Here is a 19,276-nt window from a genome sequence, read left to right as displayed (position 1 = left end):
ACAGGCAGGCCAACACTCTTTAAGGCCCTTGACAGCTTTATGGCTCCCCAGCAAGACTGTGTCACCGCTCCCCAGTCACGGCTGAGTCGGCGGGAGCACTGTAAAAGGATGGTGAGGGAGTACGTAGCCGATCGCACGACCATCCTCGGTGACGCCTCTGCCCCCTACAACTACTGGGTGTCGAAGCTGGACACGTGGCCTGAACTCGCGCTGTATGCCCTGGAGATGCTTGCTTGTCCTGCGGCTAGCGTCTTGTCAGAGAGGGTGTTTAGTGCGGGTGGGGGAATCATCACAGATAAGCGTACCCGCCTGTCAACCGACAGTGCCGACAGGCTAACACTCATCAAGATGAACAAAGCCTGGATTTCCCCAGACTTCTCTTCTCCACCAGCGGACAGCAGCGATACCTAAACAATATGTAGCCTGCACCCGCGGATGGAAGCATCGTTCTGTATCCCCATCAAAAACGGGGACCTTTTCGCTTCATCAATCTGTGTATAATATTCCTCCTCCTCCTCCTGCTCCTCCTCCTGAAACCTCACATAATCACGCCGAACGGGCAATTTTTCTTAGGCCCACAAGGCTCAGTCATATAATTTTTCTAAACAATTTTTAGACGTTTCAATGCTCATTAAAGCGTTGAAACTTTCACCTCCACCAATTTTTATTTTAACTGGGCTGCCTCCTGGCCTAGTTACCAATTAAGCCACATTAGCCAAAGCCATTAATGGGTTTCACCTGCCCTCTTGGTTGGCCATGGCCAATTTTTCTGATGTACATTAGTACTGTTGATACAGCAATATTTGTGGGCCCTCGCCTACAGTGTAATCAAACGAATTTTGAGCCCACCTGCATTACAGCTGACGTTACATCCGCTGTGTTGGGCAATGCAATGGGATATTTTTATGTACCGCCGGTGGTTTCCTGGCACCCACCCACGCTGTGGGTCCACAGGGAGTTGTAAATGCATCTGTTTCCACTTCTAAAGAACCCCAGTCTGACTGGGGCATGCAGTGTGGGCCGAAGCCCACCTGCATTTAACATGACATTACTACCTCAGTTGTGTTGGGCAATGCAATGGAATATATTTATGTACCGCCGGTGGCTTCCTGGCACCCACCCATGCTGTGGGTCCACAGGGAATTGTAAATGCATCTGTTTCCACTTCTAAAGAACCCCAGTCTGACTGGGGCATGCAGTGTGGGCCGAAGCCCACCTGCATTAAACATGACATTACTACCTCAGCTGTGATGGGCACTGCAATGGGATATTTTTATGTACCGCTGGTGGGTTCCAGGGAGCCACCCATGCTGTGGGTCCACAGGGAGTTGTAAATGCATCTGTTTCCACTTCTAAAGAACCCCAGTCTGACTGGGGCATGCAATGTGGGCCGAAGCCCACCTGCATTAAACATGACATTACTACCTCAGCTGTGATGGGCACTGCAATGGGATATTTTTATGTACCGCCGGAGGGTTCCAGGGAGCCACTTATGCTGTGGGTGCACACGGAATTCCCATTGCGGAGTTGTACCTGCCTGTGACTATTTATAAAAAACCGCGGTCTGACTGGGGCGTGCAGACACCTTGACAGAATGAATAGTGTATGGCACATAGGTTCCCCATTGCTATGCCCACGTGTGCAGCTCCAGATGGAGGTGGCACAGGATTGGATTTCTCATTGCTTCTGTACAGCATTGTGGGCTATCGCCCCGCCCCTTTTAAAGAGGGTCGCTGCCTAGCCGTGCCAACCCTCTGCAGTGTGTGCCTGCTTTTTCTGTGGCAGACGCACTTATAAATAGACATGAGGGTGGCGTGGCATGAGGGCAGCTGAAGGCTGGGCAGGGACAGTTTGGTGTGCGCTGTGGACACTGGGTCGTGGGGGGGGGGGGGGGGGGGAATTGGCAGCATGTAACCCAGGAGAGGTGGCAGCGGAGTGTCATGCAGGCAGTGATTGTGCTTTGTTGGAGGTAGTGTGGTGCTTAGCTAAGGTATGCATTGCTAATGAGGGCTTTTCAGAAGTAAAAATTGTTGGGAGGGGGTGGGCCCACTCTTGCCGCTATTGTGGCTTAATAGTGGGACCTGGGAACTTGAGATGCAGCCCAACATGTAGCCCCTCGCCTGCCCTATCCGTTTCTGTGTCGTTCCCATCACTTTCTTGAATTGCCCCGATTTTCACAAATGAAAACCTTAGCGAGCATCGGCGATATACAAGAATGCTCGAGTCGCCCATTGACTTCAATGGGGTTCGTTACTCGAAACAAACCCTCGAGCATCGCGAAAAATTCGTCTCGAGTAACGAGCACCCGAGCATTTTGGTGCTCGCTCATCTCTAGTTAGGAGTGATTGTAGGCTTCAAGAACCCCAACGGTCCTTCTTAGGGCCACATCTAACCGTGTGCAGTAGTGTGGAGGACGCTTTTAGCAGTGTTGCACTTTTTTTTTTTGGGTATATCGGCCGTGCAGAGCATTGCGTCCTGCAGTAATACTCCAGGGATAGAATTGTGTAGGCAGGGCCAGAAGACATATTATAGATTGAATATACGCAGTGGTCCTTTAGAAAAAAATATTTGGAAAAAATCTATTTGGCCTGCCTGTCACTCTGCTCAGTGTTCTGGGTCCGTGTCTGCTGGGGGTAGTATTTCTCCAAATAAATACGCAGCCAGCTAAGTGTTACAGCAGGCTTGCGCCAAATTATTTCCTGGCGTTCTGTAAGCGAACTCAGCCTCCAACCACAGGCCAATAAGCGGCACATTTAATTACAGTGTTGTGTTTCTGCATTCCTGGTAATACAGCATGCTGAGGGGTAGGGGTAGGCCTAGAGGACGTGGGCGCGGCCGAGGACGCGGAGGCCCTAGTCCGGGTGTGGGCACAGGCCGAGCTCCTGATCCAGGTGTATCGCAGCCGACTGCTGCGGGATTAGGAGAGAGGCACGTTTCTGGCGTCCCCACATTCATAGCACATTTAATGGGTCCACGCGGTAGACCTTTATTAGAAAATGAGCAGTGTGAGCAGGTCCTGTCGTGGATGGCAGAAAGTGCTTCCAGCAACCTATCGTCCACCCAGAGTTCTGCGCCGTCCACTGCTGCAACTCAGAATCCTCTGGCTGCTGCTCCTCCTTCCTCCCAGCCTCCTCACTCCATGAAAATGAGACATTCTGAGGAGCGGGCAGACTCCCAGGAACTGTTCTCGGGCCCCTGCTCAGATTGGGCAGCAGTAGTTCCTCTCCCACCAGAGGAGTTTATCGTGACTGATGCCCAACCATTCGAAAGTTCCCGGGGTCCGGGGGATGAGGCTGGGGACTTCCGGCAACTGTCTCAAGACTTTTCAGTGGGTGAGGAGGCCGATGACGATGAGACACAGTTGTCTATCAGTGAGGTAGTAGTAAGGGCATTAAGTCCGAGGGAGGAGCGCACCGAGGATTCTGAGGAAGAGCAGCAGGACAATGAGGTGACTGACCCCACCTGGTTTGCTACGCCTACTGAGGACAGGTCTTCAGAGGGGGAGGCAAGGGCAGCAGCAGGGCAGGTTGCAAGAGGCAGTGCGGTGTCCAGGGGTAGAGGCAGGGCCAGACCGAATAATCCACCAACTGTTTCCCAAAGCGCCCCCTCGCGCCATGCCACCCTGCAGAGGCCGAGGTGCTCAAAGGTCTGGCAGTTTTTCACTGAGAGTGCAGACGACCGACGAACAGTGGTGTGCAACCTTTGTCGCGCCAAGATCAGCCGGGGAGCCACCACCAGCAGCCTCACCACCACCAGCATGCGCAGACATATGATGGCCAAGCACCCCACAACGTGGGACGAAGGCCGTTCACCGCCTTCGGTTTGCACCGCTGCCTCTCCCCCTGTGCCCCAACCTGCCACTGAGATCCAACCCCCCTCTGAGGACACAGGCACTACCGTCTCCTGGCCTGCACCCACACCCTCACCTCCGCTGTCCTCGGCCCCATCCAGCAATGTCTGTCAGCGCAGCGTCCAGCCGTCGCTAGCGCAAGTGTTTGAGTGCAAGCGCAAGTACGCCGCCACGCACCCGCACGCTCAAGCGTTAAACGTGCACGTAGCCAAATTTATCAGCCTGGAGATGCTGCCGTATAGGGTTGTGGAAACGGAGTCCTTCAAAAGTATGATGGCGGCGGCGGCCCCGCGCTACTCAGTTCCCAGTTGCCACTACTTTTCCCGATGTGCCGTCCCAGCTCTGCACGATCACGTCTCCTGTAACATTGTACGCGCCCTCACCAACGCGGTTACTGCCAAGGTCCACTTAACAACGGACACGTGGACATGCACAGGCGGGCAGGGCCACTATATCTCCCTGACGGCACATTGGGTGAATTTAGTGGAGGCTGGGACAGAGTCAGAGCCTGGGACCGCTCACGTCCTACCCACCCCCAGAATTGCGGGCCACAGCTCGGTGGTGGTATCTGCGGCGGTGTATGCTTCCTCCACTAAACCACCCTCCTCCTCCTCCAATGCAACCTCTGTCTCGCAATCAAGATGTGTCAGCAGCAGCAGCACGTCGGCAGCAGTCGGTGTCGCGCGTCGTGGCAGCACAGCGGTGGGCAAGCGTCAGCAGGCCGTGCTGAAACTACTCAGCTTAGGAGATAGGAGGCACACGGCCCACGAACTGCTGCAGGGTCTGACAGAGCAGACCGACCGCTGTCTTGCGCCGCTGAGCCTCCAACCGGGCATGGTCGTGTGTGACAACGGCCGTAACCTGGTGGCGGCTCTGCAGCTCGGCAGCCTCACGCACGTGCCATGCCTGGCCCACGTCTTTTATTTGGTGGTTCAGCGCTTTCTGAAAAGCTACCCACGCTTGTCAGACCTGCTCGGAAAGGTGCGCCGTCTCTGTGCACATTTCCGCAAGTCCCACACGGACGCTGCCACCCTGCGCACCCTGCAACATCGGTTTAATCTGCCAGTGCACCGACTGCTGTGCGACATGCCCACACGGTGGAACTCTACGCTCCACATGTTGGCCAGGCTCTATGAGCAGCGTAGAGCTATAGTGGAATACCAACTCCAACATGGGCGGCGCAGTGGGAGTCAGCCTCCTCAATTATTTTCAGAAGAGTGGGCCTGGTTGGCAGACATCTGCCAGGTCCTTCAAAACTTTGAGGAGTCTACCCAGGTGGTGAGCGGCGATGCTGCAATCATTAGCGTCACCATTCCTCTTTTATGCCTCTTGAGAAGTTCCCTGCAAAGCATAAAGGCAGACGCTTTGCACTCGGAAACAGAGCTGGGGGAAGACAGTATGTCGCTGGATAGTCAGAGCACCCTCCTGTCTATATCTCAGCGCGGTGAGGAGGAGGAGGAGGAGGAAGATGAGGAGGAGGGGGAAGACACAGCTTGGCCCACTGGTGAGGGTACACATGCTGCTGGCCTGTCATCCTTTCAGCGTGTATGGCCTGAGGAGGAGGAGGAGGATCCTGAAAGTGATCTTCCTAGTGAGGACAGCCATGTGTTGCGTACAGGTACCCTGGCACACATGGCTGACTTCATGTTAGGATGCCTTTCTCGTGACCCTCGCATTACACGCATTCTGGCCACTACGGATTACTGGGTGTACACACTGCTCGACCCACGGTATAAGGAGAACCTTTCCACTCTCATACCCAAAGAGGAAAGGGGTTCGAGAGTGTTGCTATACCACAGGACCCTGGCGGACAAACTGATGGTAAAATTCCCATACGACAGCACTAGTGGCCCGAAGACGCAGTTCCGAGGGCCAGGTAGCAGGGGAGGCACGGAGATCAGGCAGCATGTACAGCACAGGCAGGCCAACACTCTTTAAGGCCCTTGACAGCTTTATGGCTCCCCAGCAAGACTGTGTCACCGCTCCCCAGTCACGGCTGAGTCGGCGGGAGCACTGTAAAAGGATGGTGAGGGAGTACGTAGCCGATTGCATGACCGTCCTCCGTGACGCCTCTGCCCTCTACAACTACTGGGTGTCGAAGCTGGACACGTGGCCTGAACTCGCGCTGTATGCCCTGGAGGTGCTTGCTTGTCCTGCGGCTAGCGTCTTGTCAGAGAGGGTGTTTAGTGCGGCTGGGGGAATCATCACAGATAAGCGTACCCGCCTGTCAACCGACAGTGCCGACAGGCTAACACTCATCAAGATGAACAAAGCCTGGATTTCCCCAGACTTCTCTTCTCCACCAGCGGACAGCAGCGATACCTAAGCAATAGGTAGGCTGCACCAGCGGATGGAAGCATCGTTCTGTATCCCCATCAAAAACGGGGACCTTTTCGCTTCATCAATCTGTGTATAATATTCCTCCTCCTCCTCCTGCTCCTCCTCCTGAAACCTCACATAATCACGCTGAACGGGCAATTTTTCTTAGGCCCACAAGGCTCAGTCATATAATTTTTCTAAGCAATTTTTATACGTTTCAATGCTTATTAAAGCGTTGAAACTTTCACCTCCACCAATTTTTATTTTAACTGGGCTGCCTCCTGGCCTAGTTACCAATTAAGCCACATTAACCAAAGCGATTAATGGGTTTCACCTGCCCTCTTGGTTGGCCATGGCCAATTTTTCTGATGTACATTAGTACTGTTGATACAGCAATTTTTGTGGGCCCTCGCCTACAGTGTAATCAAATGAAATTTTAGCCCACCTGCATTACAGCTGACGTTACATCCGCTGTGTTGGGCAATGCAATGGGATATTTTTATGTACCGCCGGTGGGTTCCAGGGAGCCACCCATGCTGTGGGTCCACAGGGAGTTGTAAATGCATCTGTTTCCACTTCTAAAGAACCCCAGTCTGACTGGGGCATGCAGTGTGGGCCGAAGCCCACCTGCATTAAACATGACATTACTACCTCAGCTATGATGGGCACTGCAATGGGATATTTTTATGTACCGCCGGTGGGTTCCAGGGAGCCACCCATGCTGTGGGTCCACAGGGAGTTGTAAATGCATCTGTTTCCACTTCTAAAGAACCCCAGTCTGACTGGGGCATGCAGTGTGGGCCGAAGCCCACCTGCATTAAACATGACATTACTACCTCAGCTGTGTTGGGCAATGCAATGGGATATATTTATGTACCGCCGGTGGGTTCCAGGGAGCCACCCATGCTGTGGGTCCACAGGGAGTTGTAAATGCATCTGTTGCCACTTCTAAAGAACCCCAGTCTGACTGGGGCATGCAGTGTGGGCCGAAGCCCACCTGCATTAAACATGACATTACTACCTCAGCTGTGTTGGGCACTGCAATGGGATATTTTTATGTACCGCCGGTGGGTTCCAGGGTGCCACCCATGCTGTGGGTGCACACGGAATTCCCATTGCGGAGTTGTACCTGCCTGTGACTATTTATAAAAAACCGCGGTCTGACTGGGGCGTGCAGACACCTTGACAGAATGAATAGTGTGTGGCACATAGGTTCCCCATTGCTATGCCCACGTGTGCAGCTCCAGATGGAGGTGGCACAGGATTGGATTTCTCATTGCTTCTGTACAGCATTGTGGGCTATCGCCCCGCCCCTTTTAAAGAGGGTCGCTGCCTAGCCGTGCCAACCCTCTGCAGTGTGTGCCTGCTTTTCTTGTGGCAGACGCACTTATAAATAGACATGAGGGTGGCGTGGCATGAGGGCAGCTGAAGGCTGGGCAGGGACAGTTTGGTGTGCGCTGTGGACACTGGGTCGTGGGGGGGGGGGGGGGGGGAATTGGCAGCATGTAACCCAGGAGAGGTGGCAGCGGAGTGTCATGCAGGCAGTGATTGTGCTTTGTTGGAGGTAGTGTGGTGCTTAGCTAAGGTATGCATTGCTAATGAGGGCTTTTCAGAAGTAAAAATTGTTGGGAGGGGGGGGGGGCCCACTCTTGCCGCTATTGTGGCTTAATAGTGGGACCTGGGAACTTGAGATGCAGCCCAACATGTAGCCCCTCGCCTGCCCTATCCGTTTCTGTGTCGTTCCCATCACTTTCTTGAATTGCCCCGATTTTCACAAATGAAAACCTTAGCGAGCATCGGCGATATACAAAAATGCTCGAGTCGCCCATTGACTTCAATGGGGTTCGTTACTCGAAACGAACCCTCGAGCATCGCGAAAAATTCGTCTCGAGTAACGAGCACCCGAGCATTTTGGTGCTCGCTCATCTCTAGATCTTACCCCAATGTTCCCATATAGTTCCCCTATAAAACAACGCGTGAACTTTCAATAGGCCTTGCAACATGACTGACATTATAAGCCAACCAGTGTTTTTTCCAGTAGGAAAAGTGTTAGCAATATACTTGCTAACTGGTATGTTTTCAGGTACCGAAATTTGTTAGTTACTGCTCGAGCATCGAGGAAGCTTACAAATCACACACACATTGGATGTGATTGTAAATCATCTCCTTTTTATTAGAGCTGCATCTCAATTTATAGATAAAGTAAAACAAGTGTATTTTCTATCATGCGTAATAAGCTTTATAAAACAAACATGCACAAAATAAGATATAGTTTTGTCTTGGAGAACTGGTGGTGACAACACAAAGGCTATCAATCTGGTTTTCTTGTCTCAAGTTGCTTAACCCCTTAGTGACGGCCTTATAGTTTTTTTACATCCTGCAGATGCAGGACGTGTATGGACGGGCGATCACGGAGCGACCTCTCTTCAAACATGTCGGCTGTGTCTTACAGCCAACACCCGGCGGCAACAGTTGCGATGGGCCACGCAGCTCATCAGGGCTATTAACCCTTTAAAAGCCACTGTCAATTCTGACAGCGGCATTTAAATCCCCCGAACGTTGTTCGGGGGTTCCGTATGGCTCCCCACACGATGAGATCGCAGGGAGCTGTGCGGGTGTCCTGGCAGCACGGAGTATTTTGAAAGGCCCCAGGGCTGTCATGGAAGAATGCCTATCAAGCTGTCCATGTGGGGTGGCTTGATAGACTGCCTGTCAGATTGCAGAATGATGTAATGCTGTGGCATTACATCATACTACAGGAGCAATCAAAGCATTGCAGGTTGTGGACCTCTAGGGGGACTAAAAAAAGTAAAAATAAGATCCATAAAGTTTTACTAATTGCAAAAAAAAGTAATAAAAGTTTAAATCACCCCTTTCTGCCATATTTATAATAAAAGATTCTAAGTCATAAACCAAAAATACATATTTGGTATCGCCCATCCGTAAAAGTCTGATCTATCGAAATAGTATAAAGACACAGTGCACAATAATCACACAAAGGTAGGAGAGACAAGGCCAGATTTATATAGGGAGACTAGAGAAAACACTTGGTGGAGACAGTCAGAGAAACACAGGGGCATGGAACTAGGAGCAAGGCCAAAACTTAGCAGGGGAGCTGTCCAGGGACCTTAATAGCTCAGCAGATAGAGCTACCTCCTGGAGTACAGGAGCTCTTGGATTCAAGTAATGACACACATTTACAGGGAGGGGTGGTCTAAAATGTCCACAATCCCTCAACATTGTGCTTATTTGTAGGTACAGGAAACATTTGCAGGAGGTGATTGTTGCTAAAGAGAGATCTACTGGTTATAAAATTCAAGGGTTCACTTAATGTCTCTTCATAGTAAATCCTTATTGAATGTGGTCAATAAAATACATAAATGGTATAACTGTTTGTGTTTAATTAGTTTAGTTAGATTGTATTGGTCTATAATTTTGACTTTGATAACAATAAGAACACATTTTATCAATGTTTTATACATAGATCAAGGTAATTCCAAAAGATTAACTTGCTTTTTCTTGCAATTGTAAGCTACATGGAGGTTGGAATAACTTCCATTGGCGTCAGCTCACCTCCATCTACATCACTCCTCTGCAGTTCAACTGAGCCATGAAGTGCTCTGTGTTGCTAGCACTGGGACATACTACTAACATATTATTTATTGCAAAGCTTAGTTCAGCCTCAGCTGGGTGATGGTTGAAAAAGCAGGCTAAGGGTGGTGTCATAGGCCACTTTGTGTAGGGACTGGATGTACCTCTATGTGCCTATAATTTCACACACAGCATTTTCCTCACAGATTTTACAAGTGAATTCATGAATGGGTGAGTGAGTGCTACCTCTGATTGGCTGAGGACTGTGACCAATCAGAGGCAGTCCATTCAGCAGGCGGGGATTTTAAATCCCCGCCTGCTGAATACTACAGAAAGCAGTTCAGGAGAAGAGCTGGCTGGACGCGGCTGATCTCCGGCAGCTGCAAAAAGGTGAGTATATATATATTTTTTACACTTTTTTTTAGATGCTTTTCAGGGAAGGGCTTATATTTGAAGCCCTTCCCCGAAAATTAATACAGCGCTTGCCGGCAGCCCGTTATTTCAATGGAGCTGGCTGTATTGCCGGCTCCATTAAATTCAATGGGTGAACATTCTTCTCCTCTGCCACAGCTGTGGCAGAGGATAGTGGGCAGCGCCTGTGTGACTGAGCCCTTTGGGCTGATAAATGCTGCTAGCAGCGTTATTGTCAGCCGTGATGCTGGCTTCGGTCACGCGATTTTTTTTTGTGCGCATCAGTTTTGCACACAAAAAATCGCAGGAAAAAACGCCTGTGTGACTGAGCCTTGAGGGGGAAAGTCAGTGATTACAATGTCATTAATGTAGCCGAAGTAGACCAATGGTTTGATGGAACAGGGTGCCAGGAAGTCACTTTCCAGTTTTGCTATGAAGAGGTTAGCAGTTCCATTGCATTGGAGATTATCTCTTCTTTGGAGAAATAGTTATGCATAGGCATAGATTTAGTGAGCTGTAGCACAGACTCAGAGCCAGTCGTATTAGTTTCAGGGTAGGCCTGGCAGGAGTTTAGTTCATCCTCATGTGGGATGTTGGAATGTAAGGATTCAACATGCATAGTGCCCAGGTTGGCATCATTTGGGAGATGATCTATGGTTGACAGTTTGTTCAGTAGGTTCAGTGGTTATGTTAAAAGACAACTTAAAATGCCATAAAAATAAATAAATTTGACACTTTGAACACAGGCCTAAATATTTGTAATGGGTTTATGGTGGCCTATAAAATCTGAGAGATCTGGACCAGTTTCTGCAATTTCTCACACTATGTATCTGTTGTTTTATGTGCATGTAATGTAGGAGTGCAGTACACAAAATGGCCTGCAGAGGGTGGTAGACAGGCATTCAGGCTGCAAAAAAAGAGGTAGCACCTGTGGGTGTAGCAGGAAGCAACATAAAAATAACGGTTCCTGCCACACTCAGGGGGAAGTTGGCTGAGAATCAGAGTGAGATTCAGTGCGAAGACACTGCATAAGGAACTAGGAGCCTGAGGTCTGGCACGGACCAGTCGGGGCCCGTTCCAAGTCTGACAGAGGTAGAAACCTCTAGACTCCATGGGTGAGGAGTGGTGACGGAGACCCTGTGGGTTGTGAACTCTGAGTGCTGTATGCGGTACACAGATTTGCTGTGATATGGAATAAATGCTGGCAGGCACAAGATTTAAAGCAAATCCAAGTCTCCAAGCCTTTTCTGTACATGGTGTTCATTTCAGCTGAAAGTCAAACATAGTAATCTGATAGATGAGTAACCCCAACTTTCCACAGTATATATAAGATTCTTTGATCTGCCTTGTCAGAAGCCTGAAATGAAGAATTGTGGATACATTTGAAAGCTTGCTGTAACATAATTCTTTCTTGTCAGCCATTAAAAAAAGATATTAGATTTACAATATTACTTGGTTCCACTTCTGTAAAAGCAGCACATGGTGAAACAATAAGGCTATGCTCGCATCTATGCTGGAGGCTCCATTTGGAACCTCTGGCACAGATATGGTACAAAATGTCATAAGAAATATCACTGCATCCTGGGAAGTTTTGTCTGGGAAAATGTCAGAGGGCTGGACTGAAGCTGGACGAATGTTACCTTAGCCAATGGGGTTCTTCTGGCACCATGTGTTTCCATCATAGGACAGATCCAGCATTCTGTTTTTGTAGCTCCTATAATAAAGCAGAGAAATGGAATACTGAACTCTCACGTGATCCTTGCTTTACTATATAGGCTCCAGGCTAAAAAAATGACTTGTGAAACTACTGAAAGAAGACTTTACATTAAACTCCAGAATTACTGGAAGCATTTTTTACACTGTACTGTGAGCTATCACTGGTCTACATCAATTTTGCTGACTACAAGATAACATGGGATCTTTATGTATTTTGGTGTCCTGAATCTAAAAATCCATTTCCTCCAGTTACGTTTAATTTTCCAGCAAAATGCTGTTTACTAATAAACTGTTACACAAAATGACAATATATTAGCTTCCATTCCTATTGCTCACTAGGTAAATGTAGGAGAAAATTATGAATCCAGGAGAACCATTCTCCAAAAAATCAAATATCATTGCTGGATTTTATGTGGCAACCTGAAAGTTATATTGATTCTTCTAGGACAGCAAAGTGAATACACAAAATTTCCTAGCTTCTTGTGCCTTTGGGATATCCGAGCAAAGGCAGAACATTATACAGCGACAGAATGGCCAGCTAGAGAGAATTCTACAATTGGTAAAAGGAATATCAAGAATGATCCACTTGTTAATCCTCAAAGTGTTGCTCCCCCCTCTGCATATAAAATTGGGACTTATAAATCAGTTCGTTAGGGCTTTGGATCGAGATGGTGAGTGCTTCAAGTACATCTGTAGCAAATTTCCCACTCTTCTATACGAGAAGTTAAAAGCTGGTATATTTGATAGCCCGCAAAAAAGGCATCTAATCAAAGACAAAGAATTCCCTAATACCATGAAAACCATAGAAAATGATGCTTGGTCTACTTTTTCTGACGTGGTACAGATTTCCCAGACAACTTTAGGGCTGAAGATTATAACCGTATAGTACAACATTTGTTCATTGCTTTTCAAAGACTGGCAACAAACATGAGTGTCAAACTGCATTTCCTTCATAGTTACCTGTACTACTTCCCCTCAAATCTTGGATCTATGAGTGAGGAACAAGGAGAACACTTTCACCAAGACATCAAAACCATGGAACACAGATGTCAAGACTGATGGAGCACAAACCTGAAGGCAGACTACTGCAGATGTTTACAGCGTGACAATCCTGCACATAACTATTCCAGAGCATCCAAAAAGAGAAAATCTCTCCGCATACAATTAAAATTTATACAACTATTGCTCTTTTGGTTAGACAATAGACTCAATTTTTGTTTGAAACAAATATATTACATGCTATCACTTCTGCAGAGCTTGTTATTATCCCTGATATTTGACTTTATAACCTCTAATCAAACAGTTATTTGTAAAAAAAATTGACGTAGTGCATATTTTTGGACTTTATATGTGGAATCAGCACCTCTCATTTTGGTAAAATCAGCAAAAATACTTCTTTTATTTCAAATGTAGACCAGTTTTATAAATTTTGTTTGGCCCATGCCAGATTTTTTTGCCCAGAGTTGTCCACCAAACATAGTCAAGCCCTGGACATGCATATTATTCATTCAAAAGCCTCTACACCAGATTCAAGGAGGCTGTACAGCTAGTATCAGCTGTATATTGCTCACTAGCTATTGGCAGCTGAAAATACTATTGTACACTGATGATATTAGAGATGCCACACTGAATGCTCTAAACCATAAGACTGGAAGTTAACGTCAAACTATATCCCAGTAACTGGGCTCTTGGATTAGGATCTACAGGAACTTGGCATTTAGAACTAAACTCACATAACTTTTTTCCCATTAGAATCATTCTTATTAGCAACATCTTGCAGTCATAACATGGTATCCAATAGTGCATATGAATTCTGAGAAATATGAAAGTACCATAGAGCCCCACAGAAGCATATAGGTGCTCAGAAACAAATAAGAATAAAACTAACCAAGTATCATTGTATTTGTACTTCTAGTACAGTGCGTGGAGCTGCTGGTGCCATTGGTGATTGTTTCATTGGCGTTCCTATTATCTTTAGTGATTAATATTGCACACTGTATCATAAAACGGCGAAAAGGTAAGTGCTTGTTTTCTTTTTACAATATATTTAAAAAATATATATTTTGTGCTTCAATTTTAACAGCTTTTAAGATTCTGTTTACTGTCAGTGCATAGGATTATTCTTGTTTCGGCCTCGGTCAGACGAGCATTTTTTTGCGCTGCTATCAGAGCACGGAACGCACTTTTAATTTCTGCTGACCAATGGAATACCCCACTGCATACAGCAGGACAATTAAAACGTGCTGCCCAGAAGCAGATTTTAAATGTCCTCCTATAAACTCCTGTTAGTCCTCCTCCAGGGATGAGGGGACTCCCCGAGGGTTCCCTTAATCCCTATGGGAACTAACAGAAATTTACAACGAGACATTTAAAATGTACTTCTGGGCAGCATGTTTTAAATGCCCTCCTGTAAGCAGTGGGGTATTCTTTCAGCCCCGCTGCTGGGCAGTAGCAGACTCCCTCCACCTCTCTCCCCAAAGGGATTTCCCTATAGCGGGGAGAGGAGATGGGGTTACAGGGCTTTCCCTGAGGGCTTACCTGACAGTGTGGGAGGAGGGGGTGGGGCTAAAAGATCTGCCTGCTAGCAACGCCCCTCTAGTCACACCCCTCTATATTTACTATGGGGAATATCTGTGAGAAGCCCTATAGCCCCGTCTCCTCTATATAGCCACGCCCACTCTCTGTGCTATGGGGATATCCCTCGGGAGTCCCCAGAGCAGGGCGAGAGAACAGGACTGTGGATTAATCCCCCATAGCAGGGAAAGGGAGCAGAGCTAAGGGGGATTAACCCAAAGTAAGGAGAAAGAGCAGAGCTATGGTTTAATCCCCTATAACAGGGGGAGAGAGCAGAGCTATGGGAGATAAACCCATAGCTCCGCTCTGTCTCTCCCTGCTATGGGGAAATCCCAAAGCCCTGCAGGGCTTGTTCTTGCTCTACTTCTGGTGCAGCTGCACTTTTTAAAACACAGCTACTCCAGTGATTGGGCGATTTTCATGCGCATTTATCTCAGACCTAAAATAAGAATAACTTACCCGCAGCGGACCGGGCAGGTCTTCTCTTCCTCACGGCCGGATCTTCTTTCTTCGGCCCGGCGGATGTGCCCGGCGCATGCGCGCGGCATGATGCTGGCGTGCTGAGTACATCCGCTGGCCGAAGAAAGAAGATTCGGCCGTGAAGAAGAGAAGACCTGCCCGGTCCACTGCGGGTAACTTTATTCTTATTTTCAGCGCTCATGTCCGCGGGGCAGGAGGGACCCGCTACGGATTCTCCATGGAGAATCCGTAGCGGGCCTGATTTTTCCCGTGGACATGAGGCCTTACTCAGAGTTCAAGAGGAACTTGCCACAATGCATTCTGTCCTGAATGCTATAGTGAGACAAGGGTTACTGATAGAGGAGGAGACAGAAATACTCCAGAGGGAAAGAGAAGATGCTCTCAAAGAAGCCACTCAGGTGAAAGCAGAAAATGTGACTGTCTTAAATGAGAATGTGTGCCTTAGAAGATTAGTTAAAACTAAAGCTGATAACAGGCTATTGCTAGAGGAGCAGTGTGAACAAGGTTTGAAAAAACACAGTAGAGATGCAGCTTCAAGAGCTATAAGTAAAGATCACTGAAGGTGACAGAGTACAGGCAGAGCTGTCTGAGAAAGTAAACTGACAGCAGGGAAAATTGGAAGCTCAGAGTGAAGAGTCTTAAAAGCTGGTGCTTAGTGCACCCCTGAAGAGAATGGAAGATTAGAGAAAGGTATTCCTCAAGCAGTTAGAGGAAGATGCAGAAATGAAGAGAAACCTGTCAAAGCAGATTTCAACAATTGAGGCTCAGGTATCAGATATGGAAAAGAAAAAGGAGAAGAATACTGCATGTTTCGATTCTGTTGAAGAGCAAAAGAGAGAAATTCAAAGAGAGTTAGAAGCTACAGGTCAACAGTATGAAGAAAAATCAGCTGCTTATGATAAATTTTGAGAAGTTTAAAACATGTCTTCAGCAGGAATTAGAAGATGTTAATGTGAACCCTGGTTCAGTGTCCGCTATCGCCCTCGCCATCCATGTGAAAGCCCCGTTGTTTCCCCACAGATTACAGCTGATTACTCCCAGTCCTTGCAGAGAAACGGTTTACGATTACCTTATTGTGAAAGCAAGGACTGTTCAAAGTAGGAAACCCATTTACATTGTTAAAGGGATTATCAAGGCAGTGGCTGCCAAAACACGCCGGGTTCGGAGTGGAAGGACTGCTCCGACCCCTGTGTCGTGGCCAGTGCATGTAATTGCAAGCACAGCGCTCATTTAAATCAATGAAAGCTGCACTTATAATTTTGCAGGTGCCTGGACAACCACTTTAATGTTATCATATAAGGACACCTTTTTCACATAGTTTGCCTTGGGCTTCCTACAAATGGCTGAACATGATCTCGGGTCATGAAATTCAGCCCAATATCACGCATGTGCACATGCAATGTTCAAAATCGTGGTAGATTTGTGTATCTCGCAATGCACAAATCTTGTGTGATTTTCTCGGCCATGTGAAAGTAGCCTTATGAAAACATCACTAAAGACTATATTATCTTTCTATTGTGGTACGAATAACTGCTACTGCCAGGCTGTGGGGCAAACTTGTAGCAAGTAATTGGTTTCTTGGTAGTGCCATTGAAAAATTTATTAAGGTGTTTATGCAAGGCATGCATGTTCTGGGTTTTGCAGTGCCTTGTTAATACAGTAGATAAGTATATAGAACAGGGAATGCTATTCTATTAACTCAGAATTCACTTATTAAGTGTATTTAAAAATAGCTTTTCTAAACCATACAAAAGTTTAATATCCAAATACTTTTTAAAAATGTTTTCTTCTTTTTACCGCTTTTTTTTATGAACACAGTACAAACAATGAAATATTGCAGCCAGGGCACCATTAGGTATGTATTGGTAATTATTTCAGTACTTCATTTCATTTTGTTGTTTAGCAGTCTAGAATGTTATGTGGGTTTACGTTTGTTTTAATGTTTTTTTGCATCAAAACCACGATGTGTGGCCTCACTTTTACAATATTGCAAAAAAGCACATCCATAATATAGTTCTAATAACAGAATCCCTTCCGGTACCCGGAGCATGCTGCCACTCCTTTCATCTTTCATTAAAGTGGATGCCTAACTTTCAAACAGATTTTTTAAACAGTGACCCATGAAATAAAATAATAAAACAAACAATATTCGCCTCTCTTCTACCCCCAGGAAAATGGTGCTGCGGTTTGAGAACATGACAGGTCTTCTTTAACCCTTTAGGCGACTCTTACATGGGCTCTTGGCAAAACGCTGAGATTTAACTTTTGTTTGGAGCCGGCAGCGTATTTTAGTGTACCCAATCATTGGGATGGGTGGTGATGTGCGCTAAACTCTGAAAAATAGAGAAGACGGCGCCGTCCAGCGCCACAATTAAATGCATGTCTGCAAGGCCCCATTAAAATCAATGGGAGCTTTATACCACGATGACCGTGGTGTTCAAAATGCCTTGGTGATTGTGGTAAAAAGCGCACATGTGAGAACGGCCTTAGTACCCCAGGGCATACATCTATGCTCCATATACGACAGGTGCCAGCTATGTTTGACAGATGACACCTGCCTGGAACAGTCACAATCAGCATTACTGCAGATGGCAGCTGTTAACCCTTTAAATCTGCTGTCAATACTGAGGCTTACTTCATATGAGCAAGTGCGATATCGGGCCCTCAATCACAGCCTGATATTGCACTCGCTAACATGTGATTTGACCATGGATGTCAGGTGGTTTTTATAGCAAAGCCGCCTCGCATTACTTCAGATCGTAGAGTGTCTCCCATTGTTTTCAACTAGCACGTGGTGCGATGCTACCACTGACCCCATTGAAAACAATGGGAGATGTGAGACCAAAGATAGGACGTCTCACAATTTCACTCCCTCAAAAAATCGCTCATGTATAGGACCTCATTCAAAAGAATGAGTTTCATTTTTGTGCGAGACTTCAGAACATGGTATAATGCAATAGGTTGGCATTGCATTATATTGTATGAGTGATCAAATGATCGCAAGTTTAAGTTCCCTATGAGGACTAAAAAGTTTTATTAATTATTAGAAAAAATAATAAGAGTAGAAAAACCCTTTCTCCATATTTATAATTAAAAAAATCAAAAGAAAAAACCCAAAGCATATTTGGCATTGCTACATCCATAAAAGTCTGATCTATCAAAGTAATGCAATATGTATCCTACACAGTGGACGTTGTTAGAAAAAATCCCACAATGCCAGAATTGCAATCTTTTTATTGGTTAGTCTGTCTCCATGAAAAAAAAATAATAAAGTGCTTAAAAAGTCACATAAACTCAAAAATAGTACCAATAGGAACTACAGGGGGTCTGACCAAAAATAAGCCCTCACACAACTATGTCGACAGAGAAAAAAAAAGTTATGGGTGTCAGAAGATGGCGGCAGAAAATTACTTTAAATTTTTTTAAAATAGTATAGTAAAAAAACAAGAAGGCTAAATTGCATTTTTTTCCATTTCAGTCTGTTTTGAAAATTTTTAAACGTTTTCCAGTACTTTACATGGTATGTTAAATAGTACTATTGCAAAATACAACTCATCCCACAGAAAACAATCCTTCAGACAGCTACTTTGATGGATAAATAAAAGCTTAATGATTTATTTGAAAGGGCGGTTGCTCCAGTTTGTCTATGTCTTTTTTATAGTGGAGTGCCCAGCACCAGATAGAGTATTCCAGATGAGGTCTGGCTAAGGAAGAGTAGAGGGGTATAATGACCTCATGTGATCTAGACTCTATGCTTCTCTTAATACATCCCAGAATTGTGTTTGCCTTTTTGGCTACTGCATCACATTGTTGACTCATGTTCAGTCTATGATCTATTAGTATACGCAAGTCTTTTTCACATGTGCTGCTTAGCCCAATTCCTCCTAGTCTATATGTGCGTTTTTCACTTTTCTTCCCCAGCGATTCCACGGCTCATATGCAATTTTCATTGCATATAGATTGCGGGACACATGCATTCATTGCTTCAAAGGAGGCCGTCTGCATGAATCCACACTAAAATACAGCATGCTGCTATTTTTTATCCGCTTGCAGTGTTAGCTATCCCTCCTAGCTTTGTGTTTGTCCGCTTAATCAGTTTCCCAATCAATTTCCTTGTCCAGATCATTTATAAATATGATGAACAACACTGGGCCTAGGACAGAGCGTTGTGGTACCCCACTTGATACATTCTTTCACTTGGATGTGCAGCCATTTATGACCACTCATTGAGTATGATCACTCAGCCAGTTGTGAATCCACCTAACAGTTGCCATGTCAATCCCATATTTGCATTTTTTTCAATAAGTATGGTATAAGATACTTTGTCAAATGCTT

At 46.4% G+C, this 19,276-nt stretch overlaps 1 protein-coding gene across 1 annotated transcript in view; it reads left to right on the top strand.

Moving 5' to 3' along the window:
* The window catches only part of TRAT1 (T cell receptor associated transmembrane adaptor 1), a 43,099-nt gene that overhangs the window by 11,219 nt on the left and 12,604 nt on the right, over positions 1-19,276 (top strand). The window contains exons 2-3 of the mRNA XM_066592737.1: positions 13,803-13,904; positions 16,760-16,796. Coding sequence (XP_066448834.1) covers positions 13,803-13,904; positions 16,760-16,796 — 139 coding nt within the window. The remainder of the gene's footprint in view (positions 1-13,802; positions 13,905-16,759; positions 16,797-19,276) is intronic.

This window comes from Eleutherodactylus coqui, chromosome 1, assembly GCF_035609145.1.
Source record: "Eleutherodactylus coqui strain aEleCoq1 chromosome 1, aEleCoq1.hap1, whole genome shotgun sequence".
NCBI classification, from domain to species: Eukaryota; Metazoa; Chordata; class Amphibia; order Anura; family Eleutherodactylidae; genus Eleutherodactylus; species Eleutherodactylus coqui.
Note: the sequence above shows the minus strand (reverse complement) of the source record. Positions and strands in the feature narration are given on the sequence as shown.